This window comes from Suncus etruscus, chromosome 3 (assembly GCF_024139225.1).
Source record: "Suncus etruscus isolate mSunEtr1 chromosome 3, mSunEtr1.pri.cur, whole genome shotgun sequence".
NCBI lineage: Eukaryota > Metazoa > Chordata > Mammalia > Eulipotyphla > Soricidae > Suncus > Suncus etruscus.
Genome location: NC_064850.1, coordinates 19,516,802 through 19,543,269, shown reverse-complemented (window position 1 = coordinate 19,543,269; position 26,468 = coordinate 19,516,802). Strand labels below are relative to the sequence as shown.

The following is a 26,468-nucleotide window of genomic DNA, read 5'->3' as shown; positions in this document are numbered from 1 at the left end:
GCCTGTACCCCACAGGACCTCAGGTCTCCAGGGGAAGAGTAATGGAAAGAGGGAAGAGCCTTGACAAGTTGGTTTCTTTTAAGACATTTATTTAGAAAAATAAACACTCGTTGTCCTTCTCTAGCTGTGCCATGAGACTTGGGCATTGAGCTTGATTTGACTCCAGATGGGCGTCCCCACCCAAACAGGGGTCCAGCACATTCGAGACAGGCTTTGGGGCTGCCAGAGGGGCTGCTCTCATCCACAGTGGCTTTGTCCTGCACGCCCTCCTCATCCGGGCCTCAGCCTCCTGGAATCCAGCTTGAGGTATGGTCCAAGGTCTGACAGCTGCCTAAGGCCTGAGGCCTGCGGGGCAGCTAGCGGGTCAGGTCTCTGCTCTCTCCTCCATCTCTGGAAGCTTAGGGCTGGAAGCGCGGGGCGCTGAGGTGGGGTTGATGGAAGGAATGGGCGCTGTACACCACTTCGGTAGGCGAGGGCGTGCTGGGGGTGAGGACGGAGCACAGAGGCTCATGGCTGTTCAGCACCGACGTGAAGTACTTCATTTCCTCTGTGAGCTGTTTGATTTCCTTGCGCAGGGCTGCATTCTGTTTCTCCAGGTCTTCGCTTTCCTGTGAGGGGGGAAGAACAAACAGGGACAGCAGATTAATTAATACCTCTGTGGAGAGAGAGTGGGTGGGCATGGAGTTGGCAACAGAAGGATTTGATTTTGGTTTCCACTTTAACAGCTGTGCAGAAAGGCGCCTGGAGCGTCTCTGCACTCACACAAGTTGGTGCACTCTTATTTATAAAGTGGCATGTATGTGCATCTACTATGTGCTTATGGGTGCCTGCAGAATTACTGGGTTGAACCATACACACTTGCTAACATCGCCTCGCTTGACCTGCAAGCACAGCCGTTTCGCACTCACCTCCCAGATACGTCCATGTGAATGCACACGCGAGTGGGGCAGGAGACTGCCCTGTGCCTGCCCGAACTCCCAGGACCTCTGACCAGGCCTGCTCTCTGCAAGTGTGGCTGTGGGTAGCCCAGTCTAAAATGGTCTCCCTCATTTCTACAGGCCTTACCGTGTTTGCTTTCTTGCAGAGTTCATGCTTATTACTTCCATCCAGGTTCCAGAATATTAAGGCTCTTCATAAATAGGAAATGATCCGCCCACCACAAAATTCCATTTTACTCCTTCTATGCTCACCAATGTTTGCTTTCTAACATTCTGGGGTATTCCAAATGTGTGGAGTACCCCAGAATGTTTCTCCTCCCACCATTAACATTTCCCTTATTGCTTAGGGAAGCTATCAAATCTATCCTAACCAAGAAAGAGATGTCCAGGTACAGACCACTGAGTATGGACCACAGGGATCATTGTGTGTGTGTGGGGGGGAGGACTGCATTCTGGGAACAAGTATTTACAGGAAATGAACCCATCTTCATAATCCCAGCATCTTCTTTAAGACATCTTGTTTTTGTTTGTTTGTTTTTGTTTTTGGATCACACCCAGCGGTGCTCAGGGGTTACTCCTGGCTGTCTGCTCAGAAATAGCTCCTGGCAGGCACAGGGGACCATATGGGACACCGGGATTCGAACCAACCACCTTAGGTTCTGGATCGGCTGCTTGCAAGGCAAACGCCGCTGTGCTATCTCTCCGGGCCCATCTTTAAGACATCTTAAAATATGATTTTAAGGTTTATTTTCCTTAAAACGGATTATTGCTGCTACCTTTGGTGTCAACTTGGGGAGGGGACTTGCAGATATGTTTTGGATTAAGTAACAACCTAGTATTTGTAGAGTAGACCTTGTTTTTCATGTTGTATTTGATTTGAGTAATTTATCAATGTTACCAGTCTTAGAAATATTTTGAGGTTCAGTTAAAAATATGATTTCAGGGGCTGAATTGATAGCACAGTGGTAGGGTGTTTGACTCATATGTGGCCAACACAGGATGGACCCCAGTTCAATTCCCGGCATCCCCTGAGCCTGCCAGGAGTAACTTTTGAGTGCAGAGCTAGGAGTATACCCTGAGCACCACTGGATGTGACCCAAAAATACAAAAATAAATAAATAAACAAATAAATAAAAATAATTTCGATGCTGGAGCAGTAGCAAAGCAGGTGGGGCACTTGTCCTGCAGACTTGATCCCCAGCAGCCCATATAGTCCCCCAAATATCTCCAGGAGTGATCCCTGAATACTACCAGGTGTGGCCTCAAAAGTAAAGCAAACAACCAAAATGTTTCAGTCTATTGAAACTTTGAAAGTCTCAGCCCATTCCTGAAATCTAGAGATTTTTAGCTCAGTGGTTTGGAAGTGGGGGTGAATTCTAGAAATTTCAATATTAAACAAAGGTACCAGGTAATTCTAATGATCAGATGACTTTAAAAACAAGGTTTAGAGACTGTAGAGATAGCACAGTGGTTAAAGCGCTTCCCTTGCAGGCACCTGGCCTGGGCCCAATCTCTGGTGCTCCATTTAGTTCCCAGAGCCCCACCAGAAGTGATCCCTGAACATAGTTGGTTGTGACTCTAAACAAAATAAAACTCCAAACAGATTAAACAAGATTAAATTTGTTTTGATTATCTAAGAATTCATTTTTTGGGGAGGAGCAGATTTTGGGCAACATCCAGCTGTGCTCTGGGCTTAACTCCTGGCTCTGTGCTTAGAAATCGCTCCTGGTGGTGCTCAGGGGACTAGATATGGTGCCAAGATTTTGAGCAGGGCCAGTTGCATTCTAGTCAAGTGCCTTAACCCCTGTGCTATCTCTCTGGCTCCCATCCAAGCACTTAATAAACTCCAGACACATACAATGAATGCAACTGTTAATGGACAGGTGACATCAATGCTGCACTAGAATTTGATTGAAAAAAGTCTGGTAGCTTCTAAGAGTACTTGACATTTAAAATTTGGGGCCAGAGAGATAGTACAGAGGTAAGGCGTTTGCCTTGCACACAGCCGATTCAGGGCGGATGGTGGGTTGAATCCCAGCATCCCATATGGTCCTGAGCTTGCTAGGAACGATTTCTGAGTGCAGAGCCAGCAGTAACCCCTGAGCACCACTGGACGAGACCCCAAAACCAAAATCAAAAAAATTGCCTTCACAAAAGTCCACGAGGAGCCTGAGCTGGTTTCACTGCCATTTCCCCCAACTTCTGCACTTGAGGCTCCTGGTACTTTTTGTTTTTATCTCTTTCATTTGGCTCACATGCAACAGTGCTCAGGAGCTACTCTTGGCCCTGTGCTGGGGATTGAACCTGGGCCTCTTGCATGCAAAGTGAGCACTCAGTCCTTTGGTGTTCTCTCCAATTCCAAGGACTTCTTTTTTTTTTTTTTTTTTTTTTTTTTGGTTTTTGGTTTTTGGGTCACACCCGGCAGTGCTCAGGGGCTACTTCTGGCTCTGCACTCAGAAATTGCTCCTGGCAGGCTCGGGGGACCATATGGGATGCCGGGATTTGAACCACCGTCATCCTGGATCAACTACTTGCAGGGAAAATGTCCTGCTGCTGTGCTATCTCTCCAGCACCTGTTTCTTTTTGGTTTTGGGCCACACTTTGGGTTTGCTCCTGGATCTGTGCTCAGGGAACATTCCTGGCAGTGCTCAAGGGACCATGAGACTGTGAGGCGCTGGGGATCCAACCCTGGTCAGATGTGTTGTGCAAGGCAAACACTGTACCTGTTGCAATATGTATTATGGCTCTGGTCCTGGTGCTCCCTTGCAAACCAATGATGGGACCTTCCCTACCAAGCCAGTTTCACCTACAGATAAGATCCTGTTCAACTTCCGGGTCTGATCCTCAAAAAATACCTAGGTCAGTCCGAAGGAACCCCTTTGCCCTCCATAGTGGGGCAGAAACCAGTCGGGTGCCAGCGCCCAGGAGATGGAGACAGACTCTATGCTGTTCGTTCACCTTTCCCTCTGATTTCCAGGCACATCCTGGAGGCAGGGCATCCCCACTTTCCCGAAAGGTAAGAGAGATTAGTGGGGGACGTTGGTAAGACGGGAACTGGGGTCCTGGTCCCTTTCTCTAGCCCTTGTCTTCACCCCCTCTGAGAGTTTCCACTGGTGTCAACATTTACTGTAACCTCTGCTTCTGCAGAGCTTGGGCAAACCCCAGGCACCAGGGTGGGGTGGGCGGACCGGGCCCCACCGCTCAGAGGGAGGCCCCCCAGTTTGCGGGAAGTGGTAGGCTCCCTCCTCCCTCCTCCTCCCTTCTCCTTTCTGGCTTCTCTGTGGCTGCTCCCTGTCCCCCATATGGCAGAGCCAGGCTCTTGCAGCAGTGTGTGTGTCCCTGAAACTGAGCATTGCCTTGGGCTGCACTTGGTCAGTGTGTGTGTGTGTGTGTGTGTGTGTGTGTGTCCCTGAGACTTAGCTCTGCCTTGGGCTGCACTTGGGCTGGTGCACACACACACACACACACACACACACACACACACACACACACACACAATCCCCCACTCCCCCACCCTCAGCTGCATCCCCTTGCAGGAGGAAGTGGCTGCAGACCTCTCTCGCAGTAGCCCTCCATTACTCTAACCTTGGAAGGAATGTCCAGGGAAGCTTTTACCCAAGAGAGGGTGCTCAAACTCCTTCACACCCCCATGGAGACCTAGAACCCTGGACAAGAAGAAGAGAGGGGCCATCTGGGAAGGTGGGATGGACTGCTCATTTGCACTTGGGAACCAGTTTGCATCTGAGTCCCCAGGAACCTCGAGTGCAACATCTGGGGACTTGCTTGTATCTAGGTCCTGCAGTGGTCCAGGAGCCCAGCATGCTGCATATTGACGGCTTCCATGGGAAGACGAAGCCCACTGAGACTCTGGGACCAGCCCTGCCTAGGTGTCACCCCCACAGTCGAGGCCTGGCCTCAGCTGCCCTGGAAACCTGCCTTGTGGAGCCGGTCTCAGGTCTTATTTTCTCAGCTCCGGAAGCAGCAGCGGGGGGCTGCTTAGCGGCCCCTTAGCCCTTGGCAGGAGCAGCTTGGGGGACTTCCCCTTTCTCAACCCCAAGCTCTCTGCTACCGGGAGGGTCGAGTCTTGCAAGGGACGCTTCTGCCTTCCACAGGCCTTAAACTAGTGACAACCCAGGAATCCTGCATTGGTTGCATTTGCCATCTCAGAGCCCATCCTGGCCTTCCTGGAGTGGAGGGCTTGGCTCTGCAGAGAGCTTGTTCCACCACTGACTCTAGGCCAGTCCAGCTGCAGAAGCAGGTCTGGATTCCAAGAGAACCCTGAGACAGTGCTGGGTGACTTTTAGCCACTCGTTTTCTCCCTCTGGAGACCAGAAGGATGAGTCTTCCTTGGAGCAGCAGATCACTTATGCCAGCAGTTGGCTTCTGAATTAGTTTGGGGGACAGCCTGAGCAAGGGGGATCCCGCTGTATGTACACCAAAACAGTTCTATTTGAGTACAGTAACTAGCTAGAGTAATTTCCAGAGAGAGAGAGAGAGAGAGAGAGAGAGAGAGAGAGAGAGACAGACAGACAGACAGACAGACAGACAGAGAAAGAGAGAGAGAAAGAGAGAGAAGAGAGAGAAAGAGAAGAGAGAGAGAAAATTTGGGACAGGGAGATGAGAATATGCAGACTGAATTTTTATTTAGTTAAAAATAAAAAAAATTTTTTTGCAACCACACCCAGTTGTGCTCAGGGCTTACTCCTGGCTCTGCCGGCACTCAGAAATTACTCCTGACTGTGCCTAGGGGACTATATGGGATGCGGGGGGATCGAACCTGGGCCAGTCGCTTGCAAAGCATGCACCCTACTGGCTGTGCTATTTCTCTGACTTACAGACTGAACTTTAGGATCGCTTGACTTCAGGACTATTTCCTCAAATGCTGGTATTTGACCATACTGCAGTTGCCATCATTCCTCTAAGTACATTGGAGTCATACTTTAGTACTTTAGAATTATAATAACATTTACTCTTTCAGCAGTGACCCACTGTGATAGATGACATTCTTGTTTGCCATTTGTGGTGGGAGTGGGGGAACACTCAGCAATGCTCAAGGGTTAATCCTGGCTCTGCACTTTGCACTTGGAGGTGCTTGGAGAACAATGTAATGCTGGGGGTGGAACTGGGGGTAGATGCTGGGGGTTAACTTCGTGCAAGGCAAACCCCTTACTGGCCACAGTATCTCACCTTTCACTGTACTTTACAGTTAATGCTTGTGGTCTGGCCTCAGCAGTGTTCAGGACCTCAGCAGTGCTCTTGGCTCTGCACTCAGGATTTCTCCTGGTAGGCTCCAGGGTCCATATGGGGTTCTAAGGATCGAACCCTGGTTCACCATATGTAAGGCCAGAACCCTTCCCATTCACTGTGCTATTGCTCCAGCCCCTCTCCACCCTCCCTTGCTTCTGACACAGTTTGAACCTTTGCTCATCAGAGCTCCACTCCATTGACTTTCCAGTTTCATTTTCCTTCTTTCCCATTGTATGCAAAATAGATGAGTGTCCCCCACACCTGTGGGGTCCTCTGGTGCTCCTTTCCCCCCTTATTATGAACCATAAGTAGCTTAGTGGTTGGAGGAGGAGGCTTCATGGGGGTGTGGGAACCTGCTGGGAAATTCCCTACTGGAGGGGCCATGGAGGGGGTCACTTCAGAGCTCTTGTAAGATGGGGAATCCCCAGGCAGGTCCCTTACCCACAGGAAAGCCACTGAGGATGAAGGCCAGAGAGGATCTCCCGGCATTCTGGCCTGGGCTTGTCCTCCACCTGGTCGGCCACCTAAACTTTCTCCTCAAATTTTCTTTTTTTTTTTTTTTTTGGTTTTTGGGCCACACCCTGTGACGCTCAGGGGTTACTCCTGGCTATGCGCTCAGAAGTTGCTCCTGGCTTGGGGGACCATATGGGACACCGGGGGATCGAACCGCGTCCGTCCTAGGCTAGCGCAGGCAAGGCAGGCACCTTACCTCCAGCGCCACCGCCCGGCCCTCTCCTCAAATTTTCTAACCATAATTTCTAGAAGGGGGGAAATCAGCCCCTGTGTTATTTTCCTCAAGAGTTTGTGCTGTCATGTGTTGGTGGGGTGACCTTTCAGCTCCCGCCCACACACTCAATAAATGGTGTAGGAAGCTCAGCCCTCAGGCCGGGCTGCCACCAACTCTTCTCTTCACAGTGCAAGTAGAGGGGAGGTCCACATTCTACAAGAGAGACCTGAAACACCTGCAACCTAAGAGGTGCATCTCCAGACCTTTGGAGACTGAAGGTCTCTCTCACCAATCATGGGGAAGCGAGATGCTGTGAAGGAAGAAATCAGGAGAACTTGGGTCTTTGCACTGAACCACTTGCTTCTAGAGAAATCATCACCTTCCTGCCTTCCAGCTTCATCTCTAGGTCTTTAAGGGCCTTATTATCTGTCTACGAGGAGTTGGCCACATCCTGGACTCTGTGGTCTGGAGCATACCTAGGCCATGAGGCCTACTATGACATTGCTTTGCGTTGACCACGTTAGTGACCAATATCTCAACTCACTTCACATGTGTCCTAAGTGCCTCCCCTTGGCAGAGAGAGAGAGAAAGAGAGAGAGAGAGAGAGAGAGAGAGAGGAGAGAGAGAAGAGAGAGAGAGGAGAGAGAGGAGAGAGAGAGAGAAGAGGAAAGAGAGCGAGCAACCATTTTTATTTTATTTTATTTTATTTTATTTTTTGGGCCACACCCGGCGATGCTCAGGGGTTACTCCTGGCCTGTCTGCTCAGAACTAGCTCCTGGCAGGCACAGGGGACCATATGGGACACCGTGATTCGAACCAACCATCTTTGGTCCTGGATCGGCTGCTTGCAAGGCAAACGCCGCTGTGCTATCTCTTTGGGCTCCCATTTTTATTTTCTATACCTGGCATTCCTTAGGGCTTACTCTTGATTCTGCTCTCAGGGATCACTCCTGGACTTCGATGACTATGTGGGGTGCCAAGAATTGAACTTAAGTAGACTGGGTGCAAGGCAAATGCTGTACCCACTCTACCTCCAACCCCCAATGTTGTTTTTTTAGTTTAGTTTAGGTTTTTTGTTTTGTTTTGTTTTGCTTTTTGGCCACACCGGCTATGCTCACTCTTAGCTCTGGGCTCAGAAATCACTCTTAGCAGTCTTGGTGGACCATATGGGATGCTGGGAATCAAACCCAGCTCCATCCTGGGTCAGCTGTGTGCAAGGCCAATGTCCTACCACTGTGCAATCTCTCTGGTCACTAGTTTTGTGGGGTATTTTTTGACCTACCCAGTGATGCTCAGGGGTTATTCCTGGCTATGTGCTCAGAAATCGCTCCTGGCTTGGGGGTCCATATGGATGCCTGGGATTGAACTGAGGTTCGTCCTGGGTCAGCAGAGTACAAGACAAAGGTGCTACCACTGCGCTATCACTCCAGCCCCCTTAGTTTTGTTTTTTAAATGAAAACTTTGCACTATCCCTGTTCTGTACACTTGTAAACATTATGTTATCTAGAAAAAAAAAATAAGCTGGGGGCCAGAGAGATAGTATGTAGGTAAGGCATTTGCCTTTCATGCAGAAGGTCATTGGTTCGAATCTCTGCATCCCATATGGTCCCCTGAGCCTGCCAGAAGCGCTTTCTGAGTGTAGAGCCAGGAGTAACTCCTGAGCACTGCCAGGTGTGACCCCAAAACAAAACAAAACAAAACAAAAAGCTAAACAAATCGGCCAACATGACTTCCCAATGCTAATTTATTACTTTGAACTGAATGCAGCCCTGGTTGGAAATGTTAGTGAGTGCCATTCCGGAAAACAAATAAGCAACAGGTAATGACCATCAGTGCAAAGTCTAAGTTTACATGTTTGGATTGTGCACACAGCCTGTGATGCTCAGGGATTACTCCTGACTGCATTCAGGAGTTACTCTTGGCATGCTTAGAGACCATAAAGGGTGCTGGAGATCGAACCTGGGAAGGCTGCATGCAAGGCAAACAACTTACTGCTGTACTATTGCTTCAGCCCTTTCTATTTCTAGTTCTTTCTATTTCCCTTTCAAAGATTTTTTTTTTTTTTTTTGGTGTTTGGGCCACACCCGGCGGTGCTCAGGGGTTACTCCTGGCTGTCTGCTCAGAAATAGCTCCTAGCAGGCACGGGGGACCATATGGGACACCGGGATTCGAACCAACCACCTTTGGTTCTGGATCGGCTGCTTGCAAGGCAAATGCTGCTGTGCTATCTCTCCGGGCCCCCTTTCAAAGATTTTGAGCCACATCCAGCTTATTCCTGGCTCTGTACTCAAGGTTCACTCCTGCCAGAGCTTTGGATGTCAGGGATTGAATCTAGTCATGTGCAAGGCAACTGCCCTACCCTACTTGCTGTACTATTATTCCAGCTCCTGTATTCACATTTTTTATTTAATTATTAATTTTCGGGGGAGTCACACCTGCAAATGCTCATGACTCACTCCTGAGTCTGCACCGAGGGATGCAGACTTAAGGTTTAAGGTTTCATATGGGATGCTGTAGATTGAATACAGTTTGGAAGCACTAAAGAAAGTGCCCTACTCCCTGTGCTATTGCTCAAATAATTTTATGTAATTGTTTGTTCGGGGGCAACACCCATGCAATGCTCAGGGATTACTCCTGGCATGTTTTGGGGACCATAGGTGGTGCCTGGGATCAAAATTGGATTGGCTAGAACCCTCCCTGTTGTACTATTGCCCTGACCTCATGTTAAAGGCTTGGTTCCAGGCTTTTTTGTTCTCTGAGGTTGATGGTTGGGAGTAGTGATGAGGCCACATGAGAACGCTGTCTGTAGTTTCCAGAGCTCAGGCTTGACTACCCCATACCAAGCATAGGGCACTGAACTATCTGTGGTGCCCAGACCAGTCATTTTGCTTTGTTTTGTTTTTTGGGCCACACCTGGTGACACTCAAGGGTTACTCCTAGCTATGCGCTCAAAAATTACTCCTGGCTTAGGGGGCCATATGGGACTCTGGGGATTGAACTGCGATTTGTCCTGGGTCAGCCGCATACAGGGCAAACACACTACCACTGTGCTATCACTTCAGCCCCACAGACAAGTCATTGAAGCAGTTTATGTTCTGTCAGAGTTTATGAACAACTGAAAAGACGGGCATCATGTCTTCAAGAGGAAAATTTTAGTCCCCTAAAAGATTTCTAGGAAAATGACAGGCTTTCCACATGAAACAAGCAAAAAGAAATTCTCCCTGGAGCTGGAATGATAGCACAGTAGCAAGCATTTGCCTTGCACGTTGCCAACCTGGGATCGACTTGGGTTTGATCCCTGGTATCCCATATGGTCCCGCAGCCTGCCAGGATCAATTTCTGAGCACAGAGCCAGGAATAACCCCTGAGCACTACCACCAGGTGTGGCCCAATAACCAAAAAAAAAAAAAAAAAAAAAAAGAACTTTCTCCCCAATGCAAAACAAAATAAACAGAAAAAATGAACAATATGGGAACTGATACTATAAAATTAAGGCACTTTTCCTCACATGAAGCCATGCCAGTGATTCTGATTCATTCTCTAGCACTGTATAGGGTCCTCTGAGTACTTCCAGGTATGGTGCACCATCCCCCCCCCTTGTATAATATGGCTTTGTTTCTACATTTCCTCTCGTCTAAGTCCTTGGATATCTCAGGGAGATGCTCCCCCTTCTTTTTTGTTTTTGTTTTGGGGCACACCCAGCATGCTCAGGGGTTACTCATGGCTCTGTACTCAGAAATCACTCCTGGCAGACTCGGGGGACCATGTGGGATGCCGGGAACCAAACCTGGATTGATCCCTGGGTTGGCGGCTTGCAAGGCAAACCCCCAGCCGCTGTGTCATCGCTCCAGCCCCATTGTTTCCTTTTTCATAGGTAAGAATTGAAGCAAGATTTGAATTCTCTTTGCTGCCTCCTCATGTTGGATTGCAGCCTCCCCTAGCATTCCTGGGGGGCAAGGGCTCATCCCTCCCTGGCCTTGCAGGCTGCACAGACATCTTGCCACCTTTTGGACATGTTTTATATGGCCCAAGATATCGCTGAGAGCTTCTTTCTTGTCTTTTCCCTTGGCCTCATGTTTCATCTCCTTTGTCAGTCTCCATGCAGTCCTTCCTATAGTCATTTGCAGCATTGCACTGTTTGATATTCTCCCAAGCACACTCCATGGCCTAGGGTGAGTATATGCGTCTACTCTTGGGTCTGATTATCAGTTGAATGGAAGACCTGGGAAATCAGTATTTCAGTCTCTCTTCCTCTGCTCTGTTCTTGGCTCAGGGAACACACCACACTTGACACTAAGAAGATAATTGATCTTTCATGAGTGAAAGAATTGTTTCTTTTTATTTATCCATTTGTTTTTGGTTTTGAACCATCCATGGCAATGCTCAGGGTTTGTTCCTTTCTCTGTACTCAGAAATTACTCCAAGCAAGCTTGGGAGATGATAAGGAATGTTGGGGATCAAGCCTGGATTGGCCGTGTGCAAGGCAAGCTCACCTACTACCCACTGTATGATTGCTCTGGCCCTAGATTTTTGTTTTATAAGTCCAGGACACCCTCCTACACACAATGAAGAAATATAGAAATAAAAATGTCTATAGTGCGAGGGTTGAGAAACCCTCAGTTTATATTCTGATTGCACAATCAGAATAGAAAATGTAGGAAAAATGTTACATCAACTTGCTGTTTATTGCTTCTGCTCACTCACCTATTAGAGGCCTGCTGTTTTTCTTTAAAAGGATATTTATAAAGTATAAATACTAAATCTTTATTTATTTTGTTTGAGCCTGATAATGTTTATTGAACAGGCAGTTGTTAAAAAATGGTATGGGATCTTAAGTATTATTTGGACAGATTTTCTTTTCTTTTCTTTTTTTTTTCTACCTGCCCTCTCTGTCCCTTTCCTGCCTCTGTGGTATTCTGTCTTGGACAGATTTTCTGTAGGGAAAGTCTAGTGTGAACTTTCTTTCCACCCTGCCCCCAACTTAACCGGACTGATCCTTCATTCCTGAGACCAGTGCACAGCCTAGATAGGCTTTCTGACCCAAGTGAAACTAGCCTCGGTTTTAAAAATAAATTTAAAATAATATGCATTTGTCATTAGAATACAGAACATTGATAGAAGTTAAGGTATACAACTCAAACATAGTTATTCAGAAAGAAACATCATTTAATCTCTGGTACTACTGATGGTTTTCTTAAGTCCTACAAAAAAATGAAAGAAAAGAAAGGAAGAAAGAGAAAGAAAAAAGAAAGAAAAGGAAGGGGGAAAGGAAGGAAGAAAGAGAAAAAGGAAGGGATAAAGAAAAAGAAAAAAGAAGGGGAGAGAGAAAAAGAGGGAAGGAGAGGAGGAAATAAAGAAGAAAGGAAAGAAAGAAAGAAAAGAAAGAAAGAAAGAAAGAAAAAGAAAGAAAGAAAGAAGAAAGAAGAAAGAAAGAAAGAAAGAAAGAAAGAAAGAAAGAAAGAAAGAAAGAAAGAAAGAAAGAAAGAAAGAAAGAAAGAAAGGGGCTGGAGGGGCTGGAGAGATAGCACTGTGGTAAGGCGGTTTGGTGTTTTTTGTTTTTTTGTTTTTGTTTTTGGGTCACACCTGGCTTGGGGATTACTCCTGGGTCTGTGCTCAGAAATTGCTCCTGGCAGGCTTAGGGGACCATATGGGATGCTGGGATTTGAACCACTGTGCTTCTGCATGCAAGGCAAATGCCCTGCCTCCATGCTATCTCTCCGGCCGCTGGTAAGGCATTTTGCCTTGTATGCGGCCAATACAGGATGAACCCAGGTTTGATCTCCAGTATCTCTTATTGTCCTCCAAACCTACCAGGAATGACTTCTGAGCTCAAAGCCAGGAGTAACCCCTGAGAGCTGCTGGGTGTGACCCAAAAACAAAACAAAAACAAAAACAAAACAGAACAAAACAAAAAAAGATTGGTTTGGAGCAATAGCACAGCAGTAGGGCATTTGCCTTGCATGTGGCCAACCTGGAACGGACCCAGGTTTGATCCCCGAGTCCCATATGATCCCCTGAGCCTGCCAGGAGTGATTTCTGAGCACCGACAGGTGTGGCCTAAAAACCAAAAAAAGAAATAAAATGAATGAATGAATGAATAGAATAGAAGAGAAAGAAAAAGGAAAGAAAACAAAAAAAAAAAGTAAAGAAAGAAAAATACCTAATAGAATTTGGAGGAAAATTTTCCAGACATTTCTTCACATCCCTCGCCCTCCTTCTCTAAAGCACCTACTATTAAACTCTGGGTCTCATACATGCAAGAAAGATATTCCACTACTGAATCACATCCCTGGTTTCAGACAGCTCTTTATGTATGCAAATATCTCTTTATTCCCCCAATTCACAATTTACATGAATAGGATCATAGTCTGCATTTTCCATGTCATTTGTTTTTTTCACTCAGTGCTCTATCACTGACATCTCTCTGGGTTGGTAAATATAGGTCCACATAGTCTTTTATTGTCAGCATAAAATTCTATTGTATGCATGTCATAATATGCTTCATATTTGTTGATTTACATTTGTCCAATTGTGTATTACTAATGGTTATTATTCACAAATAATAAGGAATTAAGCATCTTTGTGTGGCCTTTTCCCCTTCATATCCTTTCTAACTGAAATTTCTGCCTAAGAGGCATTCTCAGGCAAGATGTTGCTATTTATTTCTATATAGATTTCTGAAAAAATGACTTCTGGGACTGGAGATATGGGTTAAGACTCTTATGTCTTGGGGCTGGAGAGATAGCATGGAGGTGAGGTGTTTGCCTTTCATGCAGAAGGTCATTGGTTCGAATCTCGGCATCCCATATGATCCCCTGAGCCTGCCAGGAGCAATTTCTGAGCACAGAGCCAGGAGTAACCCCTGAGTGCCACCGGGTGTGCCCCAATCCCCCATAAAGACTCTTATGTCTTGCATACAACTGATTTAGGTTCAATCTCTGGCACCACAGGAGCTTTGCCAGGAATGATCCCTGAGCACAGAGCCAAGAGTCAGCCCAGAGCACATCTGGGAGTGGTCACCAAACAAAACCAAAACAAACAAAAAGTTTCAAGGTTGGGGAGATAGCTCAAAGGGCTGATGTACATGATTTGCGTGAAGGATGTCAGAGTTGGTCTGGAAAGCAGTGCCAGGACTGACCTCTTGAGCACTGGACTAGGAGTAGCCCCTGATCATCAGTAGTTGTTAACTTCCCCCAAAAGGTTTTGAATGCTATAGTTATATATTGCATAGAGCTATCTCAACCAGGCCTCAAAATAGAGGAAGTAAAGTTTAAGTTTTAAAGAATGAAAATATGGGGCCAGAGAGATGGTGCAGCAGTGGGGCATTTACCTTATATGTGGCCCACCTGACAGGGACTCGGTTTGATTCCCAGCATCCCATGTGGTCCCCCAGCCTGCCAGGGTTAATTTATAAATGTAGGGTGAGGAGTGATCCCTGAGCACTGCTGGGTGTGGCCCAGAAACCAATCAATCAACCAATGGATAAAGTTAAAAATATAAAAATATGAAAATATGCAGTCTGGAAGAGAAATAAAGAATATTAGGGGAAATGGATAGATTCCCTTCCTTCCTTCCTTCCTGTCCCAATTTTCTTTCTTTCTTTTTTTTTTGGGTTTGAGCCCATACCTGGTGGTGCTTGGGAGACCATGTGCTATTGGGGAGCAAACCTGGGGCTCCCACATGTAAAGCATATTACACTCCAGACTTGGAGCATTCTCACCCTTGGAGCCATTTAAACTCACTTTGAAAACAGACACTTTTCCTGAAAAAGACAGAGTTATCATAGGAAGCAGGAGATGGGTCTTGATGTCAGGCAAATCTATTGATTAACTATACAGCCTTAGACAAATAATTTCATCTATAGTATGAGAATTATAAAAAAAGGGGGTTCTTGTATAAATTAAATGAGGTCAAGTTGAACTCAACACAATGCTTTGTCCATAGTCATATGTTTAACATGTATTTAATAAACTTAAGTTAATAGAAATAGAAACCTGAGCAAAGTGCTTTATTTCACAGGTGGCTCAGTGATTTTACACTTTTTTTTTTTTAAAGAAAAAGGGGGGTGGTTAGCCAAAATGTTCCAATTGCCTGTGGTTGATGTAGTTTTGGGATCATTTATTAAATCTTATGATATGACCTCTCAGAAAACCAAAAAGCTCCCAGGCTGGGAAAGCACCATAAACAGGCTTTTCTTCCAGGCCTCCCTAGAAGGCCAAAAACAACAGTGTCATCCTCAGGAGGTTCAGGAGATCATTTCTGCTCAACTTCCTTTTCTCCAGGACTCAAATTTCCTTCTGTGTGAAGTACCTTATTTCACACAGGATGCTCTGAAAGCTTCACTTCATGCATAATTAACACTCATAATATCACATATATGTCTATATTTTTTTCACAATGCTGGGGGTTGAATCCAGAACTTCATATAGGCAAGGAAAGTAATCTACCAGTAAGCTACACTCCTTGGCCCTCATATTTTTTTAATATATAGCCTTAAAGATTTACCTTGGAACCTGTAATTTCTCTTTCTCTCTCTCTCTTTTTTTTGAGCCACTCCCAGCAGTGGTTAAAGATTACTGTACTTCTAGTGAGCTTGGGGGACCATATGGGATGCTGGGGATTGAACCCTGGGTTGGCCGCATGCAAAGCAGCTGCCCTCCTACTATACTATTGCTTCAGCCCCTCTTTCTCTTTTCTTGAATGAGTGTGAGACTTTCTCAGGAGCTGCCTACAGGCAAGCAGCTGCCCTCATCTGCAGAACATCTGAAATCCCAGCTGCTATTCTACTTTGTTTTCAGTTCCATCTTCAAAGCGAAATTGGACCTGTTAGACATATGAGCTCTCCTACACTCTCCTCTGTGCTTGATATATATATATTTTTTTGGTTTTTGGGTCACACCCGGTGGTGCTCAGGGGTTACTCCTGGCTATCTGCTCAGAAATAGCTCCTGGCAGACACAGGGGACCATATGGGATGCCAGGATTCGAACCAATCATCTTAGGCCCTGGATTGGCTGCTTGCAAGGCAAACGCTGCTGTGCTATCTCTCTGCCCCTCCCCCCCCCTTTTTTTGTTTTTGGGTCACACCCGGCAGCGCTCAGGGGTTACTCTTGGCTCTAAGTTCAGAAATCACTCCTGGCAGGCTCGGGCACTATATGGGATGCTGGGATTCGAACCACCATCTTTCTGCATGCAAGGCAAACATCATGACTCCATGCTATCACTTTGGCCTCTGTGTTTGATATATATATATATATATATATTCAGTTTTTGGGCCACACCCGTCATTGCTCACGGGTCACTCCTGCCTGTCTGCTCAGAAATAGCTCCTGGCAGGCACGGGGAACCATATGGGACACCGGGATTCGAACCAACCACCTTTGGTCCTGGATCGGCTGCTTGCAAGGCAAACGCCGCTGTGCTATCTCTCCGGGCCTGTGTTTGATATTTTGAGTACTGTTTCTTCGTCGATATCAGTTCTATTTTGTCCTGACCTAGACACTGACTCAAAACCCTTCTGGTTACAAGGCTACTGAGAGGCACTCCAATTAGCCAGGATGCCCATACAATCAGTTTTCAATCAAAACTCATCTTCCATCCCTCCCTGAGGTAGCACATCTTGCACTGTAGCTCTTACAATTCTTCAAATCCCTACTGACAATTGGACCTCCCAAAGGCCAGAGATGGTCATGGAGGATTAGGTAAGATATTCTAGGGATAAAGCATCACAGATGAAGGCTATTTTGTGTTTCAAATCAAAATTAGGAAAATCCAATGAAGTGATGGTTGACATTGAGAATTTGATTACATAGTATGAATATAAATAAGAGTGGTTTTGGAGCCACACCTGGTGGAATTTGGGGGTCATTCTCAGCACATTGCTCAGAAATAGTGGTCTCAGGTGATCAAGCAGAATTCAGGGCTCTTGTAGACAAAGCAGGTGCTCTATATTTATGAGTGCTCTCCCCAAATTAAATATTTATGTATATTAGAAGATTTGGGGGAGCTGAACCTTGCCCTGCAGTGCTTAAAGTCTACTTCTGGTTCTGTGCTTAGGAATTTCTCCTAGAAGTGCTCAGGAGATCATATACAGTGCCAGGGATCAAACCCTGGTTGATCATATACAAGGCCAAGTATCTTAACTTCTATACCATCTCTCTGGCTTCTACTTTTTTTCCTGAAATATAATCGATAATTTTGGATCCTATCCTGTTTGTAGTATTGGAGGAACTTTATCTTACTTGAAAAAAGTCAAGCTTATACATATGTGCTTTTGCTATTTCTTTGCATTACACCTAGTGATAGCTCAGTTATCACTCTTGGGGAACCATATGTGGTGCTGTGGTTTGAATCAGTGTGTGCCACATACAAGGAAAACATCTTACCCCCTGTACTGTCTCTGTAACTAGACACATAGCTCTTAAACAATGCAGAGGTCGCATACATGTGTGCCTCTTGGTTCAACCCCTGGCACTGCCAGAATTATGCAGAGGACCAAATTGTATACCAAGTTTATGCTTCTTTACTGAAGGAGTTTGATAATCTTTTAAGACTAAATCATTCAAATGTGACTCATATTTTATGGACTTCATGTTATTCTACTGAAGAGGCAATTTGACAATTTACTGGAAGGGTGGGAGAGAAAGAAAAAGAAAGAAAACAGTTTTCTTGGTTGGTCTATGACTGATTGGTGCCTAGCTTATTTTTATTCTTTGCTACAACAACAGCAATAAAAAAAAGCAGCAATCAGAGTCTGAGTGATAGTACAGCCCATACGATGATTTTCCTCATGAGACCAATGCAGGTCCTATCCAGTGGCATCCTATATTGTCCCCTGAGCACAGCCAGGAGTAAGTCCTGAGTGCAGAGCCAAGGATAACCCCTGAACATTACTAGGTATGGCCTCCCCCAAAATGCAGCAATAATGATCTTACCTCAATATAATTATATATATATATATATATATATATATATATATATTGTGGGTTTGGCTGTTACAGTGGGCAAGACTTTGCATGTGATTGACCTGAACTTGAATTGCAGCTCCCCATATGGTACCCTGAGCTCTGTCAGGAGTGATCCCTGAGTATAGAGCTAGGAGTAATCCCTAAGCACTGCTATGTGTGTCTAAAAACCAGTAATAACAATGAAAAATAGACTCTGAGAAGTGAAATTGCAAAATTTCACAGTGTGTTGTGTACTTAAGTTGCATAGATCTAATCCAATTGCCCTGTGGTCACTGATACTGATTGAGATGACTATTGGCAGTGTGTGATGGCAAAGTGATGCCTCTTTACTTTGGCAAACTTTATATATATATATATATATATATATATATATATATATATATGTTGTTTTTTGTTTTTTGGCCACACCCAGTGACGCTCAGGGGTTACTCCTGGCTATGTGCTCAGAAATCGCTCCTGGCTTGGGGGACCATATGGAACTCTGGGGGGATCAAACCGCAGTCCGTCTAGGCTAGCACGCACAAGGCAGACACCTTACACCCCGCACCACTGACCAGTCTCTTTTATTTATATTTTTTAGTTTAGTTTTTTTTTTTTTTGGTCACAGCCTGGCAGTCTTACTGTTGCTTTGTCATGTTTTCCCCTATTTCCTTTTCATTTTCTTTCTCTCCCACCCTTCCTGTAAATTGTCAGCTACTAATCATTACTCATATTTTCTTTTGAATTATTATTATTCATAAGAGCTCACATGTTAAGTAAATATGCTCTTTTCGGAGCATATGTTTTATAGATTTTTTTGCAGTCTGTCATTTATTTTGACTTTGATATACTTTCCTTTGGGGACAGGCAGGAGTTGGGTCACACCTGGGTGTGCTCAGAGCTCACTTCTGACTGCACAAGAGATAGCTCCTGGTGGTGTCCTGGGGACCATATGAACCAGAAATAAACTGGAATCAGCTGCATGTAAGGGAAGCTCATATTCTCTGTCCTATCTTTCCAAGCCCGATATACTACTCTCAGTAACTCCTGACCCTATTCTTCAAGTTATTGGACAATGACTCTAGGACTCTGTTTGAGGACTGTAGAATGGTTCTAGAGGGCCCGGAGAGATAGCACAGTGGCATTTGCCTTGCAAGCAGCCGATCCAGGACCAAAGGTGGTTGGTTCGAATCCCGGTGTCCCATATGGTCCCCCGTGCCTGCCAGGAGCTGTTTCTGAGCAGACAGCCAGGAGTAACCCCTGAGCAACGCAGGGTGTGCCCCCCCCCAAAAAAAAAGAATGGTTCTAGAACTTCAGTGTGTGAAGTTGAGTAGGGAAGGCAAGCAGGAAAGAGTTGACCCAGCACTCGCCCTACTAGGTAAACTATTGCCAGTATTCAGGAAGGTTTTCTATCCAAATTACAAACATAGTAAAGAGGATTGTGGATGGGTGATGATTGTCTGAGAGGAAATAAGCTAGTCATATCTCAAACTCTCTGTTTAATGGTGACTGTTCTGTGTTGTTACCCTATACATCTAATCAAGGCCCTCAAAAAATATTTAGTTGCCTTGACTACAACCATTGAGTTTGCTGTGTAAACTCAGTCTCAGCTGTGCCTGTTTCTCGGTTGCAAGGTGAAGAGAGAAATTAGGGGCTCCAGAGAAAGGAGAGGGGAAGAGGAGTTTATTTACCCAATCAGGGGAGATAGAATATTCTAGAAAGCAGCTGGGGTTGGGGAGAGCCCTCCAGCTTCAGAGGCGAGTTCAATTTGGTTGTAACTGGTGAAGTGAATTAGAGGGGCTAACTCTGGTTCTAAGTCGTGTCTCTCTGGAGACATAGCTGCACCAGAGTGTGGAACCTAGCCACAGCAAAGAAGAATTATGCATTAAAATGTCCCCGAAGGGTTGAAGGAACACCAGTGGGTGGAATTTTCGGGGAGACAGTGATGCGTGTCAGAATAGGGATAAACCTCTGCTCATGAGGGAAGGAAGGAACTCTCCATCATTAGAATTGGCCAAACATACCCTGCGGACCATGTCTCAGCTATATTTGCTTCAAGCATCAAAGTGAGTCTGAGAGCCAGAGAGATAGTACAGTAGGATTAGGTTCTTGCTTTGCATGTGGCCAATCCCTGATTTATCCATGGCACTGCATATGGTACCCCAAGGACAGTGCCACGAGTAGCCCCTGAATACTGCCAGTGTGGTCTAAAACCATCTCCCCTCAAAAAAATACTGCATTTAAAATTTCCAATTTGTGGGGCCAGAGAGATAGCATGGCGGTAGGGCATTTGCCTTGCATGCAGAAGGACTTCGGTTCGAGTCCCAGCATCCCTATTGTCCCTGAGTCTGCCAGGAGTGATTTCTGATCAGAGAGCCAGGAGTAACCCCTGAGCGCTGCCAGATATGACCCAGAAAACAAAAACAAAACAAAACAAAATTTCCAATTTGTAAGAAATCCTTCAGCCCTGTAATTCTAGATATGATTATTCTACTTCTTATAATAAATGCTAAGAACTGTTTTTAATATTATTCATTCTATGTGATTTTTGAATAATCATCATATTCTAGGCCCTTACTTCTCTGTATGCTCTATTCATATTTTTTGTTTTGTTTTGTTTTGTCTTGGGGCCAACCTGGTGATTCTCAGGGGTTACTCCTGGCTATGCACTCAGAAATCACTCCTGGCTTGGGGGACCATATGGGACTTCGGGGGATTGAACTGCGGTTTGTCCTAGGTCAGCCCGTGAAGGCAAAGACACTATCACTTGTGCCACTGCTCTGGTACCATGTATACTCTATTCATATGAAGTTGTGACTTATCCCCACTTTTTTGTAGGGGTCTTACCCAGCAGTGCTCATGAGCCAAATTGGCTCTACCTGGAGTTGCTTAGGTGCCAGGGATGGAAGGTATATGCCAGACACGTTCTCTGTCTTTTGATCTATCTCCTCAACTCCTGTCATCTCATGTTTGATCAAGAAGAAAACCAAGACTTGGCAGGCTAAGAACATCTAATTAAATTCAGTCACACAGATAGTGAGTGACAGAGCTGGGATTCAAACTCGGACTTTTAGTTTACATTTATTTCTTTATTTTGCTTACAAAGTTATTTATAAAGAAGCTAGAGCAGTTTGCCAGTCTCAGGAGATTGCCAACTCGTATGAAAAGAGAGGCTTAATCTTTTTTTTTTTTTTTCTCAGCTAGTCTATTTGCTGGCTCTAAAAAAGACTGGTTTAGATCAGACTCAAGAGTGAATGAGCAGAATAATTTGGTTTGTTTTTGGGTCACACCTGGTGGTGCTCAGGGTTTACTTTTGGTTCTGTGCTAAGGGATCACTTCTGGTAGGCCCAGGAGATCATATGGGGTGCCAGGGATTGGACCCAAGTCAGACACAAGCAAGGTGAATGCCCTACCCACTGTACTATTGCTCTGCCTCTAGATAGCCCAAGACTAAATAGTAACAGAGAATGTGGTCATCCCCTCATTCTGTGCTATCCTACAGAGCTAGCTATTGGTAGTAGGGTTACCAACAACTTGGGCTGCCGATCATAATTATTAAAGGAGTTATCACTGATGCACAAATATTTTCTTTTGAATCAAACAGGTAATTTATGAACTTTAAATGGTGTTAGACTGCAATAGAGAGGATAAATACATTCTAAATAAATCACAAGCATCTAAGTAGAGAGATTAGTATAGGATTCTCTGCCTCCTTACGAAGTTAAAAGCAGCATCTCTTCCCAGAATCTACATATCTTACCTAAGATTAAAACTTAATTGGGGCTCATAGGGATAGTACAGTGGATATGGCATTTGCCTTGCACACATCTGATCTGGGTTCAATCCCTGGCATCCAATATGTTCTCCTGAGTGCTGTTAGGAGTAATTTTTGAAAGCAAAGTCAAGAGAAATGCCTCAATATGGCAAGTGTGGTCCCAACCTTTCTTCTCAAAGATGCAAAATTAAAGATAAAAATTAAAACTGTTGGAACTTGGGGCAGGGAAGGTGGCGCTAGAGGTAAGTTGTCTGCCTTGCAAGTGCTAGCATAGGACAGGACTGCGGTTCGATCCCCCGGTGTCCCATATGGTCCCCCCAAGCCAGGAGCTATTTCTGAGCGCATAGCCAGGAGTAACCCCTGAGCGCCAAATGGGTGTGGCCCCCCCCAAAAAAAAAACTGTTGAAACTCTTTGATTGCTATTTCATCCTTTTAAAGATATAAAAGCTCTATTATTGATGATGCCAATTTCCAATTTACCATTAAAACCATTATGGATGTGGGGGGGTCAGAGAGAAAGAAAGATTGAGAGTAAATACAGTAGTAAGGCATCTTCTTTGCATATGGCCAACCTTGGTTTGATCCCTGGCACCACTTATGGTTCCTTAGAGCTCCATCAAGTATAATCCCTAAATACAGAGCCAGAATTAAACCCTGAGCACCACCAGATATGCTCCAAAAATAATAAATAAATCTATTAGCAGGGTGCTAGAGGGCTGTACTATGTCAGGTAAGTATACTTTTCATAGATCCCTTGAGAAAATATTCTGGATAAAAATATTTATGTCTTGGAAGGCCTAGAGATAGTACAGCAGGTAGGCCACTTGCATTGCATATGGCCAACCTGGGTTCAATCTCTGTATGGTACCCCAAATTCACCAGAACTAATCCTTGAGCAAAGAGCCACGAGTAAGCCCTGAGCTTAAGCAGCCAGATAGCCACCCCCCCCCCAAATCAAGACAATAAAAATGACAACAAACAGCAAATAACCTCAAAAACCAACAAAGGATGCTTAGGTGTGAGGCTCTGGATTTAATTACCAGAACCACCAAAACATTTTCAAAAGGGCAGAAATTTCCAAAGCCAACCTGCCTGGTGTTGAGAGGAGGAGTCTCATGTACACTCTGTTCCTCTCTTGGACCACCTTGGGTCAAGGCAGGACCCAGTGGGTGGGTGGGGAGGCTGCCCCATCTGCTTTTCAGAGCTGGGACTGTGGCTAGAGGTGATCCCAGCACAGGGATGGCTTGGAAAGGCACTGACCTCCCCCAAAGCACTGAAACCTCCTTAATTTCTCCTGAAGACAGGCCTGCCTTTTGCGGTGTAGTTGTCTCTGGCTCCCCCTTTCTTGAGTTTTTTCAGGCTCTTGGGCTTCCCACACTCAGTGCACCTACTCCTTGCCCTCTTGGGCAGTTAATCCTGGTCCAGCCTCTTAACCCAGTCCGTCCCCCTGCAGAGTCATCTCAAAGCCTCCCTCTCCACCTCCATCCCCACACCCCTCACCTCTTCCCAAAGATTCAGCCCTACCCAGGTCAAATCCAAAGCTCAGACCCCAGGGTCTATGGTGGGAAGCAGAGTACTACTGAGGCCACAAAGAAAGGCCTGGCACTCACCAAGTGCAGGGTGTCAGCCTTCTGTGTCTGTCGCTGTCGGCTCTTCTGGGCGGCAATGCGATTTTTCTCCCTTCTCTGAACCTTTCTCACATCATCTGATGAGTCCTGGAAACAGGGATGAACAGAATAAGACTATCTTGCTCACTGCTGCTGGATTAGAGTCGGCTCACAGGGTGTTTGATGCCAGTACCAGTCCTTCCATTTCATCCTCTTCTTTGCCCATTCATCCTACTATAAAAGCCTGAACCCCAAAGAGTGACAGTCTTCTGCATCAGTAGCATTTACCTGAGTCTCTAATTATTTTATTTTATTTTATTTTATTTTGTTTTTGTTTTTGTTTTTGGGTCACACCTGGCGGTGCTCAGGGGTCACTCCTGGCTGTCTGCTCAGAAATAGCTCCTGGCAGGCACGGGGGACCATATGGGACACCGGGATTCAAACCAACCACCTTTGGTCCTAGATCGACTGCTTGCAAGGCAAACGCCGCTGTGCTATCTCTCTGGGCCCTATTTTATTTTATTTTGGTTTTAAATGCCGCTGTGCTATCTCTCTGGGCCCTATTTTATTTTATTTTGGTTTTAAATGCCGCTGTGCTATCTCTCTGGGCCCTATTTTATTTTATTTTGGTTTTGGGTCACACTCGGCGGTGCTCAGGGGTTACTCCTGGCTCTGTGCTCAGAAATCTCTCCTGGCATGCTTAGAGGACCATATGGGATGCTGGGATTTGAACCACCATCCTTCCTGGGTTGGCTGCATGCAAGGCAAATGCCCTACCACTGTGCTATCTTTCCAGCCCCTAATTTTTTTAAATTGATATTTAGGCCACATCTACTGATGCTCAGGGGTTACTCCTGGCTCTGCACTCAGGCACTGGCTATGTACCCTCTGGTAGTGCTCAGGGTACCATAGGGGATGCTGAGGATTGAAGTCAGATGCAAGACAAGCATTCTACCCACAGCATTATCGCTCCAGCCATCTCTAACTTTTTTGGTGATGGTGCTGGGGTTGTTTTCGAAATAATATTAAGATGCTGAATGATGAACTTTGCTTTATCAGCTTTCAAAAGCTGTTCTACTTTCTCACTTTTGGAACTAGAACCTTTTCTCTCTCTTTATCTTGGGGCCATACTTGGTGATGCCCAAGTCTTACCTCTGCACTCAGGATCTATTCCTGACAATGCTTAGGGAACTAGATGAGATGCCAGGGACTAAATTTGAGTCAGCCAAGTGTAAGTCAAATGCCCTAACTACTGTATTATCTCTCTAACTCTGAATCTAGAACCTTCTTGCTATGTTTTCCCAAAATTTTGTGGTTGAGCCTACATTATACCCACTCTGGGCAAGTGATTTTAGAATGCTCTGAAGTCACACCCAACTAGGTGAGGTTGATATTATTATTTCCATCTTATAGAGGAGAGGACAGAAGCTGCCAGAACATAGCCTTTGGGGAGCCATGCTATTTCCAAGGCTGCATCTAATGTTGCCCCCCCCCCCCCCAAGCACCATCATCATTTCCAGCACCTCACTGCTTTGTACACCACATGTCTTCTGCTCCACTTCTAGGAGTGGTCTCCACTTAGAGTCAGCCCTTTCTCTTTTCCATATCAATCTGAGATCTTTGTTAGCCTCAAATTTTCTGTCTCTCGGTACAGTGCCAGGTGCAAGGCAGAGGCAAGGCCTGGCACTTCAGCTAGTGGATGGTGTGAGAAAGAAAAGTGAGGGATCTCTGGGTATTCTTTGAGAGAACCCCAGAGATGGGAATGTGAACTTCTCGGGCAGAAATAGCAGCTCAGCTTCCTCCTGGCCATTGTGCAGGAGGCTACCACTCTCTGGTGGTGCCTACCCCATGCCTCTGATAGCCCATGCTGCCCCAAATAGACTCATCTTCTGTTGTGCCCTTCATGCATACACCCAGTGCACCCAGGCCCCTGGGTAAGAGACATTGGGTTAGCAAGGAAGGAAGTGCTGTTCCTCTCGGGGGCATGGGGAACCCAGTTACCATGGAGGCCATGAGTAATTTCCTTCCTAAGAAGAGGGGCAGACTTCCAGGCAATGTAAGTTGCCCTGATACCATCTTGAGCAGAAGGGACAGGACTGTTTTCCCTCTAGTGGTCCCCACTAGACTGCTTCCAATCCATGCTCTCCTGTTCAATCTTTGTCACAGGTCATGATACATGCTTTCATACTCCTATTTGGGCTACAGCATTTTGAAAGCCCTGTTGACTTTCTGTGCAAAGAACACACTTTCCAAAGCATGTGTAGAGACAAAAGCTCAGCTCATGGATGAAGAAGACAGACTCTTCCTTTAGATGACATCTAGAGATAGATGCCCAGGAAGATGGCAAGGAGAAAGCCCAGAAGCAGGGAGGCAGGCAGGAGGCGCTGCTTTTATGACAACATTCAGGTCGAAAACTTGGAAGGCCCAAGAGAGACCCCAAGTATTCCCAGTCACCCCTAACTCTCTGATTTCTCCTGACATGACACAGTTAATATGAATATCTCCAGCGCCACCTCCTGAAATTGTGTTCCTCCTTTTGCTCAGACTCTCACGACAAAGCAGTATTGACTGTGCCTGGCCAGGTGGGAGAGTATTGGGGGGACAGTGCCCAGTCAATGAAATTAGACTTTCTGTGCTGTCCAGGGCATTTCCTCCATCAAATTTTCTTTGAAAATGTTCCTTTTCTGATCCCCTTTCTCTCTTGTCCTGATGTCGCTCTCTGGAGAAGAACCTATCCAGGTTTTAAGGTACGGGGTGCAGGCAGACTGCTCTGGCACTCCTGCCTCATTTTTTTGACTGCCAAGAGAAAGGCAAACACCTTCCTCCAAGAGACCTTTGAGAGTCCTTTGATGTTCTTTCTCTTCTGTCTTCCTAGAAAGCTTCCTGAGGTAGGAGGCAGCTGAGGCTGAGGCACTGGGCAGTTTTGAGGAGCTGGGGTGAGAGGTGGCTATGGTAGTGTGCAAGGGGGGCCGGAGATGAGGGTCTCCAGCATTCAGCACCCATGAGCTGTTCACACCCTGTCTGAAGTCAAGTGGAGTTCTTACCCCCAGGAGCCCCGTGCCCTAGTCTCCTGGGCTCCCAGGGCAGGACTGGACACCTGACTCTCTTCCTGTCCTCCCTGCCAAGAGAAACAGAAGGGCAGGGAAGGGGATTGTGGGGGCTCTACCTGTTTGCCGGGTGGAGGAGAGCGGCTGAAGCTGCAGTCGCTGCTGTCAGAGCTGTGAGGCAT

General features: G+C 45.9%; 1 protein-coding gene across 1 annotated transcript; it reads right to left on the bottom strand.

Moving 5' to 3' along the window:
- Nucleotides 1–398: 398 nt before the first annotated feature.
- On the bottom strand, nt 399–26,468 carry BATF (basic leucine zipper ATF-like transcription factor). The gene is made up of 3 exons (XM_049770518.1): nt 26,406–26,468; nt 23,243–23,347; nt 399–608 (listed from the first exon to the last, which is right to left on the bottom strand). The coding sequence occupies exons 1-3, from the start codon at nt 26,466–26,468 to the stop codon at nt 399–401; spliced, it is 378 nt and encodes a 125-aa protein (XP_049626475.1).

Bases quoted from the DNA above. Each gene is read 5' to 3' on its own strand.
- BATF (XM_049770518.1), bottom strand. From the start codon at position 26,468: ATGCCTCACAGCTCTGACAGCAGCGACTGCAGCTTCAGCCGCTCTCCT. The intron at 23,348-26,405 runs GTAGAGCCCCCA...CCCTGTTTCCAG, and splicing joins CTCCTCCACCCGGCAAACAG to GACTCATCAGATGATGTGAG. The intron at 609-23,242 runs GTGAGTGCCAGG...CCCCCCTCACAG, and splicing joins AGGCTGACACCCTGCACTTG to GAAAGCGAAGACCTGGAGAA.